The sequence below is a fragment of the Meleagris gallopavo genome, chromosome 18 (assembly GCF_000146605.3).
Source record: "Meleagris gallopavo isolate NT-WF06-2002-E0010 breed Aviagen turkey brand Nicholas breeding stock chromosome 18, Turkey_5.1, whole genome shotgun sequence".
NCBI lineage: Eukaryota > Metazoa > Chordata > Aves > Galliformes > Phasianidae > Meleagris > Meleagris gallopavo.
This window is the reverse complement of record NC_015028.2, coordinates 6,703-26,611: the sequence shown is the minus strand read 5'-3', so window position 1 is coordinate 26,611 and position 19,909 is coordinate 6,703. Positions and strand designations below refer to the sequence as shown.

General features: G+C 58.1%; 4 protein-coding genes across 9 annotated transcripts in view; 1 reads left to right on the top strand and 3 right to left on the bottom strand.

Annotated features, from left to right (window-relative positions):
- LOC104913619 (tenascin-X) overlaps positions 1–6,384 on the bottom strand; it is a 28,699-nt gene extending 22,315 nt beyond the window's left edge. Inside the window, 9 exon segments of the mRNA XM_031556049.1 lie at positions 75–118; positions 650–937; positions 1,150–1,239; positions 1,317–2,135; positions 3,078–3,231; positions 3,735–3,847; positions 4,314–4,547; positions 5,025–5,251; positions 6,224–6,384. Of these exon segments, the coding sequence (XP_031411909.1) occupies positions 75–118; positions 650–937; positions 1,150–1,239; positions 1,317–2,135; positions 3,078–3,231; positions 3,735–3,847; positions 4,314–4,547; positions 5,025–5,251; positions 6,224–6,369 (2,115 nt within the window). The 5' untranslated portion in view covers positions 6,370–6,384.
- A 3,430-nt stretch (positions 6,385–9,814) lies between these two features.
- LOC104913618 (leukotriene B4 receptor 1) lies at positions 9,815–12,921 on the top strand. Of its 2 annotated transcripts, none has more exons than XM_010720590.3 (2): positions 9,815–10,738; positions 11,186–12,921. In XM_010720590.3, exon 2 carries the CDS (start codon positions 11,196–11,198, stop codon positions 12,288–12,290), a length of 1,095 nt encoding a protein of 364 aa, XP_010718892.1. In that variant the 5' UTR covers positions 9,815–10,738; positions 11,186–11,195; the 3' UTR covers positions 12,291–12,921. The 2 variants fall into 2 exon arrangements, with proteins under 2 accessions (XP_010718892.1, XP_010718891.1); XM_010720589.3 differs by having other exon boundaries at positions 9,816–10,725.
- LOC100539021 (T-cell surface glycoprotein CD1b-3) lies at positions 12,918–15,775 on the bottom strand. Of its 3 annotated transcripts, none has more exons than XM_010720592.3 (6): positions 15,474–15,775; positions 14,895–15,068; positions 14,153–14,434; positions 13,780–14,064; positions 13,602–13,695; positions 12,918–13,529 (listed from the first exon to the last, which is right to left on the bottom strand). In XM_010720592.3, the coding sequence occupies exons 1-6, from the start codon at positions 15,532–15,534 to the stop codon at positions 13,484–13,486; spliced, it is 942 nt and encodes a 313-aa protein (XP_010718894.1). In that variant the 5' UTR covers positions 15,535–15,775; the 3' UTR covers positions 12,918–13,483. The 3 variants fall into 3 exon arrangements, with proteins under 3 accessions (XP_010718894.1, XP_010718893.1, XP_019476754.1); XM_010720591.3 differs by having other exon boundaries at positions 14,895–15,173; positions 15,474–15,772; XM_019621209.2 differs by having other exon boundaries at positions 14,895–15,135; positions 15,474–15,761.
- Positions 15,776–16,233: 458 nt separating this feature from the next.
- LOC100545461 (antigen-presenting glycoprotein CD1d-like) lies at positions 16,234–19,665 on the bottom strand. Of its 3 annotated transcripts, none has more exons than XM_010720587.3 (6): positions 19,131–19,665; positions 18,692–18,961; positions 17,539–17,820; positions 17,162–17,449; positions 16,985–17,075; positions 16,238–16,910 (listed from the first exon to the last, which is right to left on the bottom strand). In XM_010720587.3, exons 1-6 carry the CDS (start codon positions 19,402–19,404, stop codon positions 16,775–16,777), a joined length of 1,341 nt encoding a protein of 446 aa, XP_010718889.1. In that variant the 5' UTR covers positions 19,405–19,665; the 3' UTR covers positions 16,238–16,774. The 3 variants fall into 3 exon arrangements, with proteins under 3 accessions (XP_019476751.1, XP_010718889.1, XP_010718890.1); XM_010720588.3 differs by having other exon boundaries at positions 16,241–16,910; positions 18,692–18,940; positions 19,131–19,664; XM_019621206.2 differs by lacking the exon at positions 18,692–18,961 and having other exon boundaries at positions 16,234–16,910.
- Between the last annotated feature and the right edge of the window lie 244 nt (positions 19,666–19,909).

Genomic DNA, 19,909 nt, shown 5'->3' with positions numbered 1-19,909 from the left:
AAGGAGTCAAAGGAGCCCGCGGGGACGCTCCATTCCAGCTGCACGGAGTCGGGGCTGACGTGGGATGCCGTCACCTCACCCAGGCGTGGTGGGGATGGTGATTCTTCCTTTGGTTTTGCTGACGCTTTAATGGGAGCAATAAAATGCACATACAAGACAGGCATCCTTTCACCTATGCACTCATTTGTGCAAATGTTATCCTCCCTGTATATGCATCCATTATTCTATAGTCACCCACTCAGCTCTGGAAGCTATATATCTTTCTGTTTCTCCGCATTTTCCCATCCATTCTTATCTACTTAATTATCTTTTTTGTCAGCTAATCAAGACTGTCATATACCCACTGTTGTTTTTTTTTTTTGTCTATCCATTCACGCAATTCATTTTCTCCACTCATCCAAAAATCCATTTACACATCCATTCAGTCCTCACCATCTGTCCCTCCAATCCATCTACCTGCAACCAACCCATGGGCCACTCACACCCTCATCCAGCTTTCCATCCTTTCAGCACTCCAGCCCTCAGACCCTGCACACAGTCATGCACAGCACCAAATCAAGGGCCAAGATTTGTTCCCTCGTCTCCCAGGTTCAAAGTTCCCATGAAGTGATCCAAAGGGGGGCACGGATGGGGCTCTCAGTAGCCTCACCTGTGACAGCATCAGTGGAGATGAAACCAATGCGCTTCCGCCCCCACACCCCGTACAGGTTGAACTTGTAGCGGCGGGACGGCGACAGCCCTTGCACGGTCACTGTGCGTGAGCCACCGTCCACAGCAATCGCCTGTGGCTGGCCTTGTGCATCCCTGTACTGCACCGTGAAGGAGTCAAAGGAGCCCTCAAGGACACTCCATTCCAGCTGGATGGAGCTAGGAGTCACATGGGAGACTGTGAGCATGCCTAGCTGGGGCCGCTGTGGTGGTTCCTCCTCTGATGGTGCTGCAACGGTCATGTCAAGATGCAAGGTATAAATTTTTATGCATCCATCTACCCTGCACTCAACCTTCAGTCTGTCCTTCCATTCATCCCTTTATCCATTCCTCCATCCACTCATCTCACCATCCAAACATCCAACCACATCAACATGGATACCAAGTGCTGGTGAACACCTGAGTTACCCCATTGCCACCACTGCCACCATCTGGGGTTACCTGCTTTGGCCATGGCCCCCTGGGGCTCAGTCCCCTCCATCTCATACAGGTTCTCCCATTCTGGTGGAGGCTCACTGGTGTCACCCAGCCCTGCAACCCGAAGAGCAATGTGGGATTTTTGGATGCCACCAAGCAACGCTGTCCCCATCCCCATCCCTGTCACCTACCTGCAGTCACCAGGGAAGTGTAGGACTTGGAGACACGTCCTCGCACCACACCGTGCACCTCCACCCGGTATGTGGCCCCTGGCACCAGCCCTGGCACCCGGGCCACTGTGGTGTCCCCTGGCACCCTCAACTCCCCCTCATCCCCCTCATTCCCCTCCGGCTCCTCCAGCAGCCGGTAGCGGATCACTACGGTCTCCGCATGACCCCGCAGCCCATCCAAATCCACCAGGGCCTCACCAGCAGCTCCTGGCAACACCTGGGGTTTGGGGTGGGGGTTCTGCTGGAGGTGGCGGAGGAATTGATGACGCAGCAAGGCTGGGCTGCGGCGAAGCAGGTAGGAGAGGATGGCACGGGCCACTGCAGGCACTGTCTGGTTGCCTCGGAGTGGGAAATCCGTGGCCCGGAGGTGGCTTTCTAGGCGCTGCAGCAAGGATCCATTGTAGGAAGAAAGTTTGACCCCCAGCTCATGCAGAGATGGGACATTTGGGAGCACTGGGGACACGGGGGATGCCGGGGATAGTGGGGACTGTGGGGATGCTGGGGACCATGGAGATGTAGGTGATCTTGGGGACACTGGGGACTCTGGAGACCACGGGGATTCCAGGGAAGTTGGTGCTGCTGAGGACTCTGGTGACACTGGAGACCTCAGGGATGCTGGTGACCGCAAGGTCCCCAGTGACCCTGGGGATGCCGGTGACACTGGGGACCGTGGGGATGCTGGAGACCCTCGGGCTGATGGTGATGCTGGGGCCACTGGAGATGCCAGAAATGTAGGGGTCCGCCGTGGCCCCCCATGGGTGGGCAGAGACTGGGCAAGCACTGTGAAAACAGAAGGGATCCAGGTCACTAGCCTGTCCCCAAAATCCCTCATCTGCCACAGCCCAGGGACACAGGGATGGATGGACACAGGAACAGAGGAGCACAAACAGATGCCTAAGGACGGACTGTGGACACTGGGGAACCATAGGGAGTGCCTGGAGACATCCAGACTCATGGGGGCAGACAGATAGGGACAGAGGGACACACAGGGAAGCATCAGGACATGTGGAGACATGTGGACCCACGGGGATGCATGGGGATAGACTGGGGTCACACGGACCTGAAGGGACACAAGGCCCCAAGTGAACAGATGAGCCCATGGGACACACAGCCCCATGGGGATAGATGCAGATGGACAGGCCCAGGGAGACATATGGACCCACAGGGACAGACGGCTGACACACAGACCTCTGCAAGACAGACAGATGCATGTGGACCCGCAGAGCCATGGGAACAATAAAGACAGATGGGGACAGACAGAGGCTGCAAACACCACCCACCTCCACTCCCATTCCAGTACCCATCCCTGCCCCATGACTTCCTATAATCATATCCCTATCCCCATGCCTGTTCCTTCCTCCATCTCTTTAGCTGTGACATTCCCATCCCCGTTCCCACCCCATCTTCACTTCCATTCTTGTCTCCACCTCAATCATTCCTGTCCCCACCTCCAACCTCATGCCCACGATGTCCCCACCCCATGCTTGCAATATTCCTGTCCCCATGCCTGTCTTTGCGCTATGCTCATTCCCATCTCTGTGCTGAATGCTGTCCCCATACGTGTTGCCCCCTCGCAATGTCATCCCTGCCCTCATTCTTGTGTCCACGCCACCCCATACTGTCCCCCTTGTTGTCCCCATGCCACTTCCATACCCCTGCTGTCCCCATGCCTCCCCATGCCCCTTCTGTCCCCATGCCTGTCCCACAGCAGGTGGCACATACAGGTGCGGACACGCAAGGTGCCCGGCGCCCCAAGGTGCTGCTCCCGCTGGGCCTGGATGAAGATCTCGAAAGCTTGTCCAGGTGTCAGCCCTGTCACCTCAAAGGTGACAGCAGAGCTAGGCAGCTCGTGGGTGGTCAGTGCTGCTGGTTCATCCTGGGGACAAAGGACACATCAAAGGCACACCGAAGACACCATGTGGGACCTCTTCCTGAACCAGGCAGGCGGCCACAGTCAATGGCTTCTCCTAGAGCTGGGAGATGTCTCAGGGACACATCACTACCCCCATGCTGGGCAGCAGAGGAGTGGCCACAGCTGTGACAGAGGACGTGCTGGGGACAAGCAGCAGATGGGTGACACCACCACGACTAATCCTCGGCACAAGGGACACAGTGAGGAGATGTCCCCACTCCTGAGCCATGCTGCAGTGGTGTGAACTGGCCTCTGTCATGGTCTGAAGACAATAGGCACATTGGAGACATGTTGGGGACGCAATGAGGACACTATAGAGATGCCCCCAAATGGGGCAGAAGTCGATGACCATGGACACCAGCTCATCCTGGGGACAAGTTTCACACTGCGGGCACATTGGAGCCACCACAATGGGACATCACTGTGCTGAAGATGTGTCCTCATTCCCATTCCCGTCTCCAGCTCACCAGGGGGATGACTGCCACCTCATAGCCATCCACAGGCTTGGCTGGCCGCGGCCAGGTCACACGGAAGGACGTCTGGTTGCGCGCAGCCAGGCGCAGTGTCACTGAGGGGATCTCTGCAGGGAAAGAGCCCAGATGGGAGGTGGCCCCACAGGAGCACTTCTGAGCCCTACAGGATGAGGCAGCCACAGCGTGGGGATACCTTCAGAACACCACAGGACAGTGGATCAAAGGGATGAAGACAATTTGGGGACACGGAGGGAGTTTCCAAGGAACAGGGTGCCCAAGCCATGAAGACACCAGGATATGGGGAACCCACTGAGTGGGGACACAACAGGACGGGGGACCCAGGGGATGGAGACACTGAGGGAGTTTCCAAGGAACAAAAGTGCCCAAGCCACGGGAACACCAGGACACTCAGGGCACTGGAAGGATCTGGGACAACTGAAAGCACTGGGATGGGGACACTGGGAGAGCACTGAAGGACAGCAGAGGAAACTGGGGGACAGACAAGGATACTTGGAGGTGGCATCAGGACCAGATGCCAAGGGAGCAGCGAGCTTGGGGACATACAGGACATACCAAGGGTGCAGTGGGGCCCACCACGGCCAGGGGGGCAGATGGGGGTCGCACAGAATGGTCCCGTGAAGCCCTCAAAGCAGTGGCAGCGGCCAGCCCGGCAACGTCCCTGGTCACTGCAGTCGAAGGGACAGCGGGGTGCGGGACACGGGAGACCATCCCCGACCTCCCCCATGCGGCATCCACAGCAGCCCCCCGCCCCAGGGGTGTCACACAGCCTCCGCGCTGCTGTGCTCCCTGTGGGTTTGAGCAGAGTCCCTGTGAGCCACACACCTCCCTTTGACTTCTCCATGTGTCCCCATATGTCCCTCACACACTCCCACAGGTCACTATGTCTCACATGCATCCCTGTGTCCTCCACGTCCCAACGTCCTCCCCATGTCCCCACACCCCCATGCTCTGCACTGTTCCCTTTTCCACATCACCCATGTTCCCCTGTTACTCCCTATCATCCTACATTCCACATTTCCCTGCATCCCCTCATCCCCATGTCTCCCCATCCACATCCCCTACATAGCTCCCACATCCCTACCCCCATGCTCCCTACCGCATCCCTCATGTCCCCACCGTCCCCCCCCCACATCCCTCAAACACCCCCATACATCCCATATCTCCCAAATCTTCCCATATATCCCATTCTCCTCAACAGATCCCCCATTTCCCCAATCCCTACACCCTCCATGTCCCCATCTCCCCCCCTCCCTGCCCCCATACCGGTGCCGGCCTGGGGTCCCAGGCTGTCCCCGCACTGTCCCTGCAGCGCCCGCACTTCTCCCTCCAGTGCCCGCAGCCGTCCCAGCACTGCCTCCAGCACCTCTGCCCCACAGGAGAGCCCCCGGGGGGGCACCAGGGGGGAGGACCGGGGGGATGTTCCCGCATTCCCTTGCGCCCTCCGAAGTGCCAGCGCCAGCAGCAGCAGCGGCAGCCCCGGGGTCATGATCCTGCAGGGAGGGGACGGATGCCAGAGGCACTGGGACCTTCCAGGGGACACACAGAGGTCTTGGACACCGTGGGGTTGCACCCAGTTCCCATCCATGGTGTCACTCCCTCCCCTTCCCCCCCCAACTCCGAGGGCCCCATAGAGAGCTGGGGCTGTGGGGTGGCCCCAGTGCTGCCAGGTACACCCCAGTGATCCCAGTTCCCACTGACTCCAGTAGCTTCACACACACCACCCTTCAGAGTATATGAACTCCAGTAACCATCAGTAACCCTGCCCAGCAACACCAGTACCACAGGGAACACAGATAACGTCAGGAATTCCAATAACATCACAGCACAATAATTCTACCGACACCACCACCACCACCACCAGTAACACCAGTAGCACCAGTGAGACCGACAACATCAGCAATGCTGGCAACACCAGCAATGTTGGCAACACCAGCAATGTTGGCAACACCACCATGCCAATTTCTCCAGTAATTCCAGTGACACCAGTAACATCAGTAACTCCAGTAATGCCAGCAGCACCAGCAAGTCAAATTCTCCAGCAACTTCAATAATTCCAGTCACTGCAGCCGCACCAGTAACCCCAGCAACCCCAATAAACTCCAGCAGCATCAGCAGCTCCAGCAACTCCAGTAATCCCACCAGCTCCACTAACTCTAATAACTCCGGTAGCTTCAGCAGCTCCAGCAGCACCAGTAGCACCAGGCAGCTCCTCCAGTAACCCCAGCAGCCCCGTAACGCAGTGATCGCTGCCAGCCCCCATCCCCCACCCCTCCTTCCCCCCCATCTCCCCCCCAGTACCTTTCCCAGTGCTGGAGCTGCTCCCGGGGGTCAGGATGTGACCTGTGGGTGGGGCCTGGAACTGGACCAGTTGGGTTCAGGTGAGCCCAGCTGCACCCAGTTGGGTCTGGCTGGTTTGGTTCAACCCGGTTTGGCTCGGCTCAGCTCAGACCAGTTCTGCTCACCTCGGCCCCGTTCGGCCCGTTTGGGTTCTGTTAGGTTCTGCTGGGCCAGGCCCGGCTCGGCGGCAGCAGCGCGGTACTGAGGGCTCCAGGGCGGCTCCGGCCCTTTCATAGCCCCGGGCCGGGCGCAGGGCCAGCGCTGAGCTCATGGCGTGGCCACGGCACCTGTGGGCTGCACAGCAGGCAGCTCCAGGACACAGCGGCCAGCAGCAGAGCAGAACGCGGCCGAGGAGGGGCACGGTGTCCTCACATCAGCCACACGCTGAGCATCGGGGGATGTAGGGACCACCTCCCCATGGAGTGAAGGGAAGCGGACTCCCAACCCCCCCCCCCCTCCTGCAGGGCCCTCCGCCCTGGGCTGTGCGGACCGGGCGGACCCAGAGGGGGCCACGATGTGTTTACAAGCGGCGGTCGCTGCGGCAACCAAACATCTGGGCGGCGCAGCCAGATGTGGGGTCCAGCTGCCATAGCAGAGCAGTGACACAACGCGTGGGGGGAGGAGGGGGGCTGCAGCCCAGAGCACTCCCAGTGACCCAGCACTGCCCGTCCTGGTGATTCCAGTGCTCCCAGTAATGCTGCACTGCCCATCCCAGTGCTCCCAGTATCTCAGTGCCACCTGTCCTAATGGTACCGGTAACCGAGCACTGCCTACACCAGCGATCCCATTAACACAGCACAGCCACAGCTGGTGCCCTCAGGAACCCCAGCTCTGCCTGCCCCACAGCTTCCAGCATTCCCTGCCACCTGTCCTGTGGTTCCCAGCAACCACAGTGCCACCTGTTCCAGTAACCCCAGTGCTCCCAGTAACCACAGTGCCACCTGTTCCAATAGTCCCAGTGCTCCCATTAAGTCAGTGTCACCTGCTCCACAGCTCCCAGTGACCACAGTGCTGTTTGCTCCATATCCCCCAGCGCTCCCAGTAAAAACAGAACCCGCTACAATTTTGGGGTAGACTCACGATGGGGTCGGCTGTGGGGCCAAGCTATGAAACTATATTGCAGGGGTTTGCTATGGGGCAGAGCCTTGAGGCTACGGGGCTGCGCCATGGGGCCATGCTGCGTGACAGTGCCATATGGGGCCACAGGGCTGAGCCACAGACAGGGCCGGGTGGGGCCATGACTCAGCCTGGCCCTGCACCTCCCCCCCCCTACTTCCCCCCCCCGTTTCCTCCCCCCTCCTGGGCTGTTGTTGTTGCTGCGGGACACGGGGTAGGAAGCGCTGGCTCGGCAGGGATCCACTGCGTGGGGGTTGGAGGCACCCAGACACCCACATCCCCATGGGACAGCGGGATGGGGAAGTGTGAGATGGGGTCCCTGGGTGTTGGGCCCCACAGCGTAGGAGTTACAGGGCAGAGCTGGGGAAGGGAGGAGGCAGATGCTTGGGGTCCCCAGGGCCTTGGGGGGAGGGGCAGAACCCACGGGGTGGGAGAAACGGCTGCCAGGGTTCACTGGCTCGTGATCGTGTTTTGCTCTTTGCCTCCGGCTGGGCGGACCCAACCCGGGGGGGCTGCGGGATGCATGTGGGGCTGAGATACGGGACACGTGTAGGGCTGAGGAGCACGCGTGGGGCTGGGGGGGGGGAGGGTGCGTGGTGTGCTTAGCAAGTAGGGGTCAGGAGGTGACCCTAAATGTGGCCCCACAGCTCTGTCCCTCCATGCCCCGCTGACCCCAGCACAGCAGCACACGGAGCCCTTTGGTGCCACAGGGAACACATGGGGCCATAAGGGGCAGGAGAGAAGCAGGTGGCACAGCAAACCAGCAGGAGCCACACTGTCCTGAACTGACCCTGCCGCATCCATACCACCTGCCCTCCCCATCTCATGCCCCTATCCTGTCCCCTTTCCTAATCCCCACAGGTCCTATAGTGGGGTAGCAAAGTTCTAGGCTGAAGCAAACAAGGACAAGCACAAACAAAGCAGCTGTGGACACAGAAATGAAGGAAGAAAAATAGCTCACTTTCAAAAGGTCTCAGATAGGCAGAGCTCTCCAGCAAAATTGCCTCCCCCCCATCCCACTGCCAGCCCTTAAATGAGGACTGGGAAGGGGTGGATCCTGGCTCCATCCCTCCCAGGCACTCAGGTACATTGCATACACCTGAGCTCCCCTGGTTGGCCCCACCTTCCCACCCTCCCAGTGATTGAGGTGCTCAATCACTGCTTCAAGCCCTGACTTAGCATTGCCACTACACACTGTGACATCTCAATGACAGAACGGTGACACCTCAAGCCACCCTGGGTGCCCCTCATATGCCTCGGGGGCACCCCTGTGTGTGGTGGTGACATCCTGGGCATCCTTCAGGACACCTCTGGGACCCCAACATCCTTCAGTTCTCCCAATTCCTCCACGATTTGTCCCCACTGAGACCCACACCGACAGCCGTTACCTCTGTTAAGACACAGTTATGGGTGGGAGGAGTTGAAAGGAATGTGTTGTTTTAAGCTGTCAGATAAGGAGTCAAAGGGAAAATGGAACAGCTACATCACTTGGCTCAGGAGGTGAAGCAGAACAGCCGGGCTGAATGCTGAGCGCACTGAACGGCTGTTTGTGCTGTTTGTATTTTTGCCTATCGTGACAATTGTGTGATGGTTTCTGGGATTCCGGAAAATTATGTCAGAGGTCCCAACGCGTCACAGTGATGAAAAGCAGCAGCAGGGAATCGTTCCTTGAGCTGACAAATATGCAGAAATGTGCGGAGAAATTCCATAGGGGGAAACTTGTGGTTGGCCACAGCAGTGACAGTGCAGCAATACAAGGGCAAGAGTGTAAATATCAGAACACAAGTATGTATAACACCACCACAAAAAGGAAGCGAGACTTAATTACATAAGCCTAATTAGTGTGATAGAACACACACTGCTGTGTGAAATCCTGCACGATACTGCAGGACAGCTTTCTGCTAATGAGCTGTCACCTGGCTGTGCACACCAAGGGATTGACGTAAGGAAGAGCAACCAGGGAGCAATTCTCAAAGCAATGCCTGTTTCTCAACCTTTATGCAGCTCCGGGTGTGCTTGCTTTGTGCATTACTGCCTGGCACCTCATCCCTGCTCTTGGAATAGTACAGGACCTGACTCAGTATGTTCCAGGTTTACGTCACCGAGACTCGCTGAGGGCCAACAAAGGGTTAAACACTACAGGCTGGCCTTAAAAAGGGCCGTGGGGGGTTGGAGGAGGGGTCCCAGCAAAATCCATGCAGCCTCCTTGTATCTACAGGGGACGGGATGGATGTTCACACTGAGGGAAATGGGTGCTGAGGGCATCCGTTTAAAACACTGAAACATGAAATATTTCTCACGGCAAATCGTAATTGCAGAGCGAGACCAGCGTGCATTTTTCACCTGGGAGCCAGAAATTGGTTCTGGCAGTTTGGCACACAATGTTTTGTTCTGTTTGCATGGGACATCCTAGCTGAATTGCTTGTTGTGCTAATCGTAAAAATTTGTGCTTCTGTATTTAAAACATTTTGCCCATTATCTTTAAGGTCTAATTGGAATTTTAATACGAGCTGTTATTATTCAGCAGCAGTTTTCCACAGGCTGGTGGTCAGTCCTGACTCCAAGAATGCCCGGGGCAACTCCTTTCCTTTACTCTGCTTTCAGGGGTTTGTCCTCAGATTAACTTCCCTTTTCTTTCATTTCTGTTCCCCATTCCTGTTGGTGTCCCCATTCTGACACCAATTTCTCTTGGTCCTTACCAACTTCTGAGCCCACTCCTTCCTGGGAAGGGAAATGCTGTATTTTTGCAGAAGTTTATCTGTGACAATCCTGCCTGTGACACCGTTTATATTTTTCTGTTGGGTAACATCTGCTGATCCCCAGGCCTATGGCTTTGGAGCTGGGGCGGGGGCATCAGCAGAGGGCAAAAATGGCTGTTTTTAGTCTTGATACTTTTTGTCAGCCAACAGCACTGTAGGAATTGGGTGGGAGACACGAAGTTGAGTGCTGTTGTCAGAGATCTCCAGTCCTCCTTGGTGTGGTGGTAGACTGGGGGGGAAAGTGTCCTTCAGTGAGCTGGGTGACAGATCTTTGTCTTGCTTGGGATCGTGCCCCATCACACAGTCATCTATGGGATTCCCAGTTTTCAGGCTATGATTCATCTGTTGGGATGGGGAGGTGGAGGGAGGAATGAAGGAAGGAAGAAGGTGCGTACGTGTTAGCAGGCACGTAGAAGACCATCCCTGTGCCCTCCATGCTATCTCAATGTGCTCCTACCAACCCCACAGCCAGGCGATATCCTCCTGGAGGACATTTGGGAGGATCTCATTACCTGTTGGCAGTGCCACCGGAGCTTTTACGCTCTCTTGTCCCCACTCAGGCAGGGGAAAATTAAGGTCTGCAGTCACTCCTCATATGCCCCCTTCCTGCCTGTGGTTTCCCTGCCTTCTTCCTCTTGCGTGAGTGTTTCCTTCCTGGGGCTGAGCGGAAGGGAAGTAGCACCTAGTGTTCTTGGTCACTGTTGACAACGGGGGCACCGAGGACCCATCACCCTTCCCAGGGGAAGGGATATGTGAGTCCCTGAGGTAGTGGGGGAAGGCTGGAAGGGCGGGGCCATTGGTGGGGGACAACTGGGAGGGATAGGTGGACAGCTGGGAGGTCTTCAGGATCTGTAAGATTTGTGGGATGGGGTCAGTGGCAAGGCTGGAAGGGGACTGGGAGGATTTTGGGGCAACTGAGAAGTCTGGGTGAAAAATTGGGATGCCTAAGGGATCATCTGTGAGGGTTGTGGGGAAACTTGATTCATGTGGTTGATGCACTGGGAGGTCTGGGGGACAGCTTTGAGGTCTGGAGAATGCCAAGATAAGGAGGAAGAGTGAGAGTAGCAAAGGAAGAAGAGACCTCGGAGAATGGGGGGAAGGAAGGAAGGATGATGGGACAGACGAGGAAGGGCAGTATTGGAGGGGAGGGACCAACGAAGGAGGTAGGCATGAGTCTGCTCTGCAGGATGCTGGTTACCCCTCTCCCCACAGGTCTCCTGCCATGTCCACACCTCCTTCCAATGTGACTGTCTCTGCAATCCCCAATGCAGCACTGGGACTGACCCTGCTGTCACTGGCAATGGTCGTAGGGCTGCCAGGGAACGCGTTCGTGCTCTGGAGCTATATCATCACCCGTCGCCGCAGCATCCCCATGCTGCTGGTGGCCCATCTGGCCCTGGCTGACGTGGCCACGCTGCTCACTGGCCCCGTTTACATCCGATTCCTCAGCACTGGCCGCTGGGACCTGGGCCCTGCCGCGTGCCGTGGTTGCAACTACATCTGCGCAGCCGCCATGTACACCAGCGTCTTCCTCATCGCTCTGCTCGGCCTGCACCGCTGCCTGGTGGTGTCCCGACCATCAGCTGCAGTGCTGGCAGGTGACCGTGCCACCCAGCTGGCCCACGGGGCTGCTGCCGTCACTTGGCTGGTGGCCTTGGTGTTGGCCACCCCTTCTATTGCTTTCCGGCACGTGGAGAACGGGATGTGCAAGCGGAACCACAGTTCCACCGCTTGGCTGGTGACCCACAACCTGCTGGAGACAGGGCTGGGCTGGGCTGTGCCACTGGTCGCCGTGGCTGTTGGTTATGGGCTGCTGCTGCGGCGGCTGCGGCGGACGCGATTGGCACGGCGGGGCCGCACGCTGCGGTTGGTGGCCGCCGTGGTGGTCGCCTTTGCCGTCACCTGGGGACCCTACCATGTCGGGAGCTTGTTGGAAGTGGTGGTGGAGCTGCAGAGCTGCAGTGGGACTCTAAGAAAGGTTGCCAAAGCCATCCGGCCACCAGCCACTGCGCTGGCGTTCCTCAGCAGTGCCCTAAACCCGCTGCTCTATGCCTGCGCCGGGCGGGGACTGTGTCGCACTGCTGGGGCTGCACTCCTGCCCCGGCTCCTAGAGGTCTCCACAGCCTCCAGCAGTGCCCGTAGGACTGTCACCCATCGGGCCAGAAGCTCGCGGGGACAGCGGGAGAATGGAGGCAAGGAGGTGGCCAGGGAGGATGTGGGGACGGGGGATGAGAGGACGGTGGCAGAGGGAACGGTGACGGGCGATGAGGGGACGGTGGTGGAGAGCACTGAGATGGGGGACAGTGGGAGGGCGTGATGGATGGAGAGGCTTTTGGATGGATGTTGTCATTATATTGCGGGGTGCCATGGGGAGGGGTCCCTGGAGTCCTCTAGGGTTGTATTAGGGATTCCTAGGGGTAATTGTGGGAGCTTTAGGGGGGGGTGGCCTTTAGGGGTTATTGGGAGAACTCAGGGGATGTCAGGGAGTCTCAACATGTGGGTTTCAGTGAGGACACTCAGGGAGGAACTGGGAGAGCTGAAGGATGTTTGGGGGCCCGGGGCTGTCCTGAAGGATGCCTAGGATGTCACCACCACACACAGAGGTGTCCCCATGGCATATGACAGGTGTCCAGGGGACAACAGGGTGTCACCGTTGTGTCACTGGGATGTCACAGCAGGGTCCCAGGAAATTCATCTGGAATGCCATTGGAGTGTCCTCAGGGGTCTCTATGGAGTGTCATCATGGAGTCAAAGCTGTGTCACAGCTGATGGTGTCACTGCTGGATGGGGCCACATGTCCCTTTCCCTTGGCCACCCCATCCTTTGGTGACATCACTGTGACTTCATACCCTCCCAATGGGCTCAGCTCTGCCTCCCAGAGTCAGTGATGGCAACACCTGTGCCTGTTTGTGTTTTTACAGGAAGAAAAAATAAAATACAGAACTTCACGGTTTTGCCTCATTCTTCCCCATTTTGCTGGGGGTCGACAAGGCAACCTCACCCAGAGCCACAGGATAGGGGACACGGGGGACAGTAGAGGGATGTGGGGACTGGGAAGAGAGACAGGGACAGAATGGGGGCGTGGGATGGGAAGGACAGGTGGTGCAGAAGAGGGACAGGGTGGGATGCGGCGGGGACAGTTTGGGACGTGAAAGGACATGGGCTGAAGAAGGGGTGCAGGGACAGGACTGGGGCTATGAGGGGGGACATACGGTGGATGTAGGAGAAGGGATGAGGTGGGAGCACTGGGATGAGGAAGAGACACTGGGGCAAGACTGGGGACACAGTACAGGGTTAGGGGAAGAGGAGAGGGACGCTTTGTCACAAGGCAATGAATTCTCCTGAACCATGGGGTCTGGGCTTGTGGACTGGGACGCCACTCGGCCGTCTCTCCATGCTCCTCTGCGGTCTGCTCTGTCCCCTGCTGGTGCAGCACTGCTTTGTCACCACCATCAGTGCAGCTGGTTTGGAAACGGAGCAGGGAGTGAGGGTCTCAGAGCAGGGTGGCCATCAGATGAGGAATGCCCGGGAATCCCTTCCAAACCCAGCGTATTTCCTGCAAGAGGATACCACTGTGAGCCATGCGGGGTGTTCTGGGGAGCTCAAACCCCGCAGCCAGAGCCCTCACCTGTGCCTCCACCACCAAACTGCCCCGACGATGATGACAGTGAGGAGCAGGATGGCGATGGTGATGATGACGGTGGAAGACGCACTGGGGTTTTCTTGAATGGGGAGAGAGCAGAGGATAGCCGTGAGCGTCCGGCAGCTCCAGGCCACCCACCTCGAATCCCTTCCCCATTCCCTACCCCAGGGGACGAGGAGGCTGCGGTCACCCAGGCTGCAGTGCTGCACGCGGCAGGCGTAGCTGTGCCCATCCCGGGGGGACACCAGCAGGGTGCTGTGGAGCTGGTAGGTGAGGTCGGCGTTGGGTAACACGGTGCCGGTGCTCAGCGCCGGGCTCGGGGGCAGCTCCTTGCCGTCCCGCAGCCAGGTGACAGTGATGGGCCGTGGGTAGAAGCTGGTGACACGGCAAACCAGCAGGAGCTGCGCTGGGCCGGCCGTGCGGGCGAAGACCACAGCGATGGGTGGCACTGGGGACAACAGCGATGGGAGTTCAGTGTGAGCACAACTCAATCTGGGAGCAATAGGGTGGCTCTCCCAGGGCCAAGGATCGCTCACCTCGTCTCTCCAGATCTGCTTTCCCTTCCTTGTGCAGCATGAGGATGTAGTTCGGCAAGGAGGTGGAGAAGATGTGCTCCAGAAGCCCCGACACGGCCCGGAGGTCAGTGAGAGTGTTGCTCATCAGCTCAGCCAGAGGGGTGGACCTCCGGGGAAGCCAGCGCTCCCTATTCAGGTCGTACGTCACCAGGTCTCTGCCACCTTCCCCAATGTTGGCAAAGCTCCATCTCGTTCCGTTGGTGTAAAGCTTGCAGCCTCCGTGGATCTGGAAAACCAGCGGGTCTGTGAGGGGCAGAAGGGTATGTGAGCATGGGGACATAAGGACGGCTGGGGAGGTGTGGGCACTATGGGCACCATGACCACATGAGCTGCCAGGGGAAAAGGACTGAGCAGTTCAGGGCGGCAGCTTAAGCACTTTGTCCCCCAGAATGTCCCCCTGCAATATTTTCCTTTGTGTTTCCCCTTCATGCTAAGGTGATTCCCATGGCCCTGTTAATTCTGGGAGCAGATCCTACATGTCCTCCATATCAGGGGAGCAGGATCAGGGGGCAGAAACCCCGCAACACATTTCAGTGCTCCACTGAACCACAAGTCTCAGAAGACAGAGCGTTTCCCATCACCCTTTGGAAGCTGTCAGCCCCTGCCAAAAGACCCCACAACCCATCACTTTTTGGAGGCTGTCAGACCCCCAGAAGATCCCACAAACTCTGTTGCTTGGTCTGCAGCTCTCCCTCCTACTCACAGTCCAACCCTGCCTTTGTAGCCATCTCATGCAGGAACCGAATCGTATTGCGTATGCCGACCATGGAGAAGGACAGAATCTTCTTCACATCACTCTGTGCTGTGACCTCGTGGACCCATGTCCGGCAGATGTTTAAGTTCCAGGTGGATGGGTCCAGCACCCCTATAGGCACATCTGCCAGCAGAGCCATCCCAGTCAGTTCTGTGGAGCTGATGTTTTCCAAGACCAACGTGTAGAAGAGCTGGAAAAACTGTAATTCTTCAGGGGGAGGGCATGAGGCTGCAGGAAAGAGGGGGGTGAATGGGGGATGTACCCCATTGCCCAGGTGACCATCTCTGCCGTAGAAGGACATGCAGGCTGTCGTGGCAAAAAGCTCATCCACATGATCCCCAGTCTAGAGGCAAGTGGGCATGGACAGGGACCCCTTTGGGTGCTGTGAGGCTGGGGACAGCCCCTCGGTGCTGGTGACTATCCCCATCACACAGGAAAAGGTCTCTTAGCCGTGCCCCCCCCCCCCACACACACGCTGCTATAGGGTCCCACGATGATGGCTGGGGTGAAGCCGGGGCTCCCACTTACTTTCTGCTTCTGCCCATGTCTCGTGGAGGAGAACGAAGAGGAAGAGGCAGTGAGGCCACATGGTGCCTGCAGCGAAGGCAGTGCAGCAGGGATGGTGGGAAGAGGAAGTGCTGTGGGGTCCCAAAGGCTGCGCTCCACCAATGGGGCTGGCCAGTGAGGTTTTGGGGAGGGTCTAAGCTGGAGGCTGGAGAAGCATAGGAGGGAATGAGGCTGAACTTGTTTTCTTTTGGGTCACCTCACAGCAACTGCACCCCTCGACTGGTGGCAGAGGGTGAGGACACTTGTGCCAACACCGGGGTGCTGCAGCATGTGATGGGTGCTGGGCACAGGGCCACGGGGTGACCAGGAGCCCCTATCTCCCCCTAGCCAGCCACCCCAGGCACCAACAGATACGTTTCTCTTCCCCTTTCCCATGGGCCCCATGCTGGGGCCAAAGCAGAACTGAAACTCAGCCGAGGGGAAGCGCAGAGCCGGGGTGGGTGGTCCCAGTGCTGTCCCCTCCTGACTGCAATTGCTGTCCCTGAAGGGCTGTGGGGCTTCTGCCCCACTCAGCCCCGGTGGCACTGCGGTGACCCCAGGATGTGGGGTTACGACTTCCCAGGTGAGGGCTGAGCCCCGGAGGCCCTCAGGTGTTCCCATGGTGCCTGTACCTTCAGGTCACCACTTCTCCTCACTCCCCCTCAGCTTTCCCTCGAGCCCCCTCCCTCTGCACGCCCCTTCCCAGCCCCGTTCTGCCCAGAGGTGCGCAGAGGCACTTCTGGGATCCACTGCTTTTGGAGCTGGAATTGTTCAGGAGCGCAGATGGGGGATTGGGGGTGTTGCCCCCATCATCTGGAAGCACCTCGCCCCACACCACAGTTATGCCCACAGAGGGAAGTACTCGTGGGTTGGGATTTCCGCACAAGCTGTACAACCTATGGGTCTAACTATTCATTTATTCCACGCTCCATTTGCCTCAAACCTGCCTGTTTTCACCCAAACCCCACTCACACCCGCATCTCCGTGGCGAGCAAGGCAGTGTTTGAGCGTCGCTTTTCGTCTCGGATCACAGTAGAGCTCGGTGCTGCTCAGCGCTTCCAGCGCCGCTGGTGGGCGTCGCTGAAGGAGGGGGCTGGGGAGGGATAGGACACAAATATCTCCGGAATAGGGTTAATAAAAGCGGTGGGTGGGCAGTAAAATGCAGAAGGTGCCAACGGGAGGGCGCAGCTCGCTGCTCGTGGGCAGGTGGCTACGTTTATCGGCGCTGGGGGAGCTGCCGCGAGCACTGGGGTGCCTTCACGAGGTGCAGCGCTGAGAAGCACTCAAATGTGCCCCCTCCCCTCACCGGGCGTCCCTTGGTCGCAGCCCCCGTACTGCCCCGCGGCTGTCCCATCCTGCGCTGTGCTCCGGTGCTCCTCCAGAGGGACGCCGCGCTCCCCGTCCGAGCGCTGCCGCTTCCTGCAACGGGAATGGGCGCTGCGGGGCCGGGCGGGGGTCTCTCGGGGGAGAAGCGGGGTAGGAGGTGGTCTCACCTGTATCTCCACACCAACACTGCGGCGACGGCGGCCGCAGCCAGCAGCAGGACGGCCCCGAGCCCCGCGCTCAGCCCCCTCTTGGAGTCGTCTTAGGAACACAGCCCGTCAGCTCTCTTGCTCCTCGTGCCGAGGGAACAGGGCTCGGGAGCCGCATCCCCGAGGGGGACAACCTACCCCAGGGGACGAGGAGGCTGCGGTCACCCAGGCTGCGGTGCTGCACGCGGCAGGCGTAGCTGTGCCCATCCCCGGGGGGACACCCAGCCAGGGTGCTGCGGAGCTGGTAGGTGAGGTCGGCGTTGGGTAACACGGTGCCGGTGCTCAGCGCCGGGCTCGGGGGCAGCTCCTTGCCGTCCCGCAGCCAGGTGACAGTGATGGGCCGTGGGTAGAAGCTGGTGACACGGCAAACCAGCAGGAGCTGCGCTGGGCCGGCCGTGCGGGCGAAGACCACAGCGATGGGTGGCACTGGGGGGATGGAAACGAGGGGGCTGCAGTGCGGCACCGCTCAGCCCCCACGTTCTGGAGCTGATGTGGCAACACCGGGGTCAGCTCACCTTGTCTCTCCAGATCTGCTTTCCCAGCCTGGATGAAAATTCTCAGAACCTCCACACAGGTGTCGCCGAGGAGGACTTGGATCACCTCATTGAGAGTGCTGGCGTTCACCATCAGGTGCTCAGCTATGGCTGCCAACTGGTTATGTTGCATCTGATCCCAAGTGCCTGTGTCCAGGCGGAAACGCAGGAAAATCTGGCCATTGTAAGCAATGTCAAAGAAGGTCCTGATGGTCTCGTTGGAGTAGAGCTCACAGCCTACAGAGGTCTGGAAGACAAAAGGGTCTGGGGGCGGGGGATATTGTGGTAGAGTTGGTATGTGGGGTACTCAGCTTTGTGGCCGCTTTGGGTCTCACTGAGTGTTGCCCCACGCCCAAAAACTGTGGTTCTTGTATCCAATGTCAAAAAATGGTCCTGGTGGTCCAAAGCTCAGTCAAGCGAATGTTTGTGCCCTGCAGCCAGTGGCAGGACAAGGACATATCGTCCCAGCGCTGTCACCTCCCCAGAACACCATCCCCTCGGTGCCCTGGAGAAAATGTATGAGTCCCCAAGGGGCTGCTGGGCTCTGGGGAATGGATCCAGTGCTGCACCAACGTCTCTCTGCACCCCATCCCCCTCCAAGCACAACCCATTCCTTCTGGGCTGTCCCCTGCCATGGCGGTGACATGGGGACAGCCCGTGCAGGGCTGCTGGGGCTTAGCCCTAGCACTCAGTGACACTGAGTCAGCCCCAGGGGAACAAGCACTGCACATTACTTCCCTTCTCTGGAACAACTCCACAGAGAAGTGGTGATGCTGAAGTATCCCCAGGGACCCAAATCTGGCACGTGTGGTCTCATTTCCTGCACAGCCCATTGAGGAGATATCCAGCCCTGGAACTGTGATTTCTCTGTCCCTTCCATCATGGCTACTAGTGTCTGGAAGGACAGTAGAGAGCAGCCAGTGAGCTGGCAAGGGGTGACTGTAGCGTGGCTGCTGAGAGTGCCCACAGTTCCCTCAGGTGACTGGAGGTCCCCAATCTGCCCAGCAGATACGCACTGCTTATCACCGTCTGCCACAGCGTGATCACTGTTCCTTACTATGTTGAAGCTCGATCCCCAAAGTCCCCTCCTGCCCCAGAGGGGACTTTGGAAATAGGGTGGGGAAGGGGCACGTACAGGGCACTGTGGCGTACATCTGCACCAGCTTGCTGAAATCTCTCACGTATGACTTGATGGAGCTCTCGATGACCTCCCAGTCACCTTTCGGCAAGGATGGGCGCATCCAGGGCAGGTAGTAGTGTATGTTCCCAGTGCGGCTGTCCAGAGACCCCATTTCCACGTCCCCCAAGAGTCCCACTCCTCCCACAAGCACGGAGGTGCTGTTTTGGAAGGTGGCGAAATGGAGAAGCTTGAGCATGTGGGAGCCTGCAGGAGATGGGAAGAGAGCTGGGGGAAGTGTCCCCAGTTTTGTCGTTGCTGATGGCTCCTTGGGGCCCCCCCATAGCTCACCATCACATCAGCTTCATCTCCTGTCCCCCAGCTTGACCACAGCCCCATAAGGGAGGATTTGCGAGGTGAGAAGAAAGGGTTAGGGTAAGCCACGGTTCCCACTTACCCTCTGGCTCTGCCCAGGTCCCAGGGAAGAAGAAGAACAGAAGGAGGATGGCATGGGGCTGCATGGTGTCTGCGGCGCAGCTCCACACAGATGCAGCAGGATGAAGGGGCCGCTCACTTCTCAAGTCAGCTCTCGCCTTGCTGGTGGCACTGGGTGGCCACAGCAGCCAATAGGCTCTGTGCTTAGGTTTTGGGGAGGTCCCTGAGATGCCCTCTGCAGGGAGCTGGGCTGAGGTATTCAGGCTATGGATCTGGAAGGATTCTTTCTGGCCCATGGCTGAATCGAAAAAAAACTCGCGGGTTGCCACGTAGGGATGACACAAGTGGTCACTTCCTCTTGTAAGTCTGTCCCAGGAGCCATCCTGCCTGAGGTCACTTTGAGGTCAGTCTCCAATGGGAGACCTCCAAGGACCAAGAGTCACTTGAGAGGAGCATGGGACCAGGAGACGCATCAGAATGGACTGCAGGGACAAGGATCACGAGGAGGCACACTGGGCCCAGCCCACCAGCGGCTCTCCACTGTCCTTCAGACACCAATGGCCCTGCTGAGAGAAACAGGGACATCACAGTTCCAGATCTTAACGTTACCTTTCTGATAATAACGTGTCGTCAGACTCAGAGGGTTAAGTTAGGCTAGTTTGATTTTTGCAAAACGCTGTTTGATCACCTTGCATATTCCCCATTACTACAAACAGAACCACCGCATGCATTTTCAACAGTTCAAGTTTTACTTTTTGGCATTTTCTCCTCTTTTTTTAATGCAAGAAAGGCATTTACTAA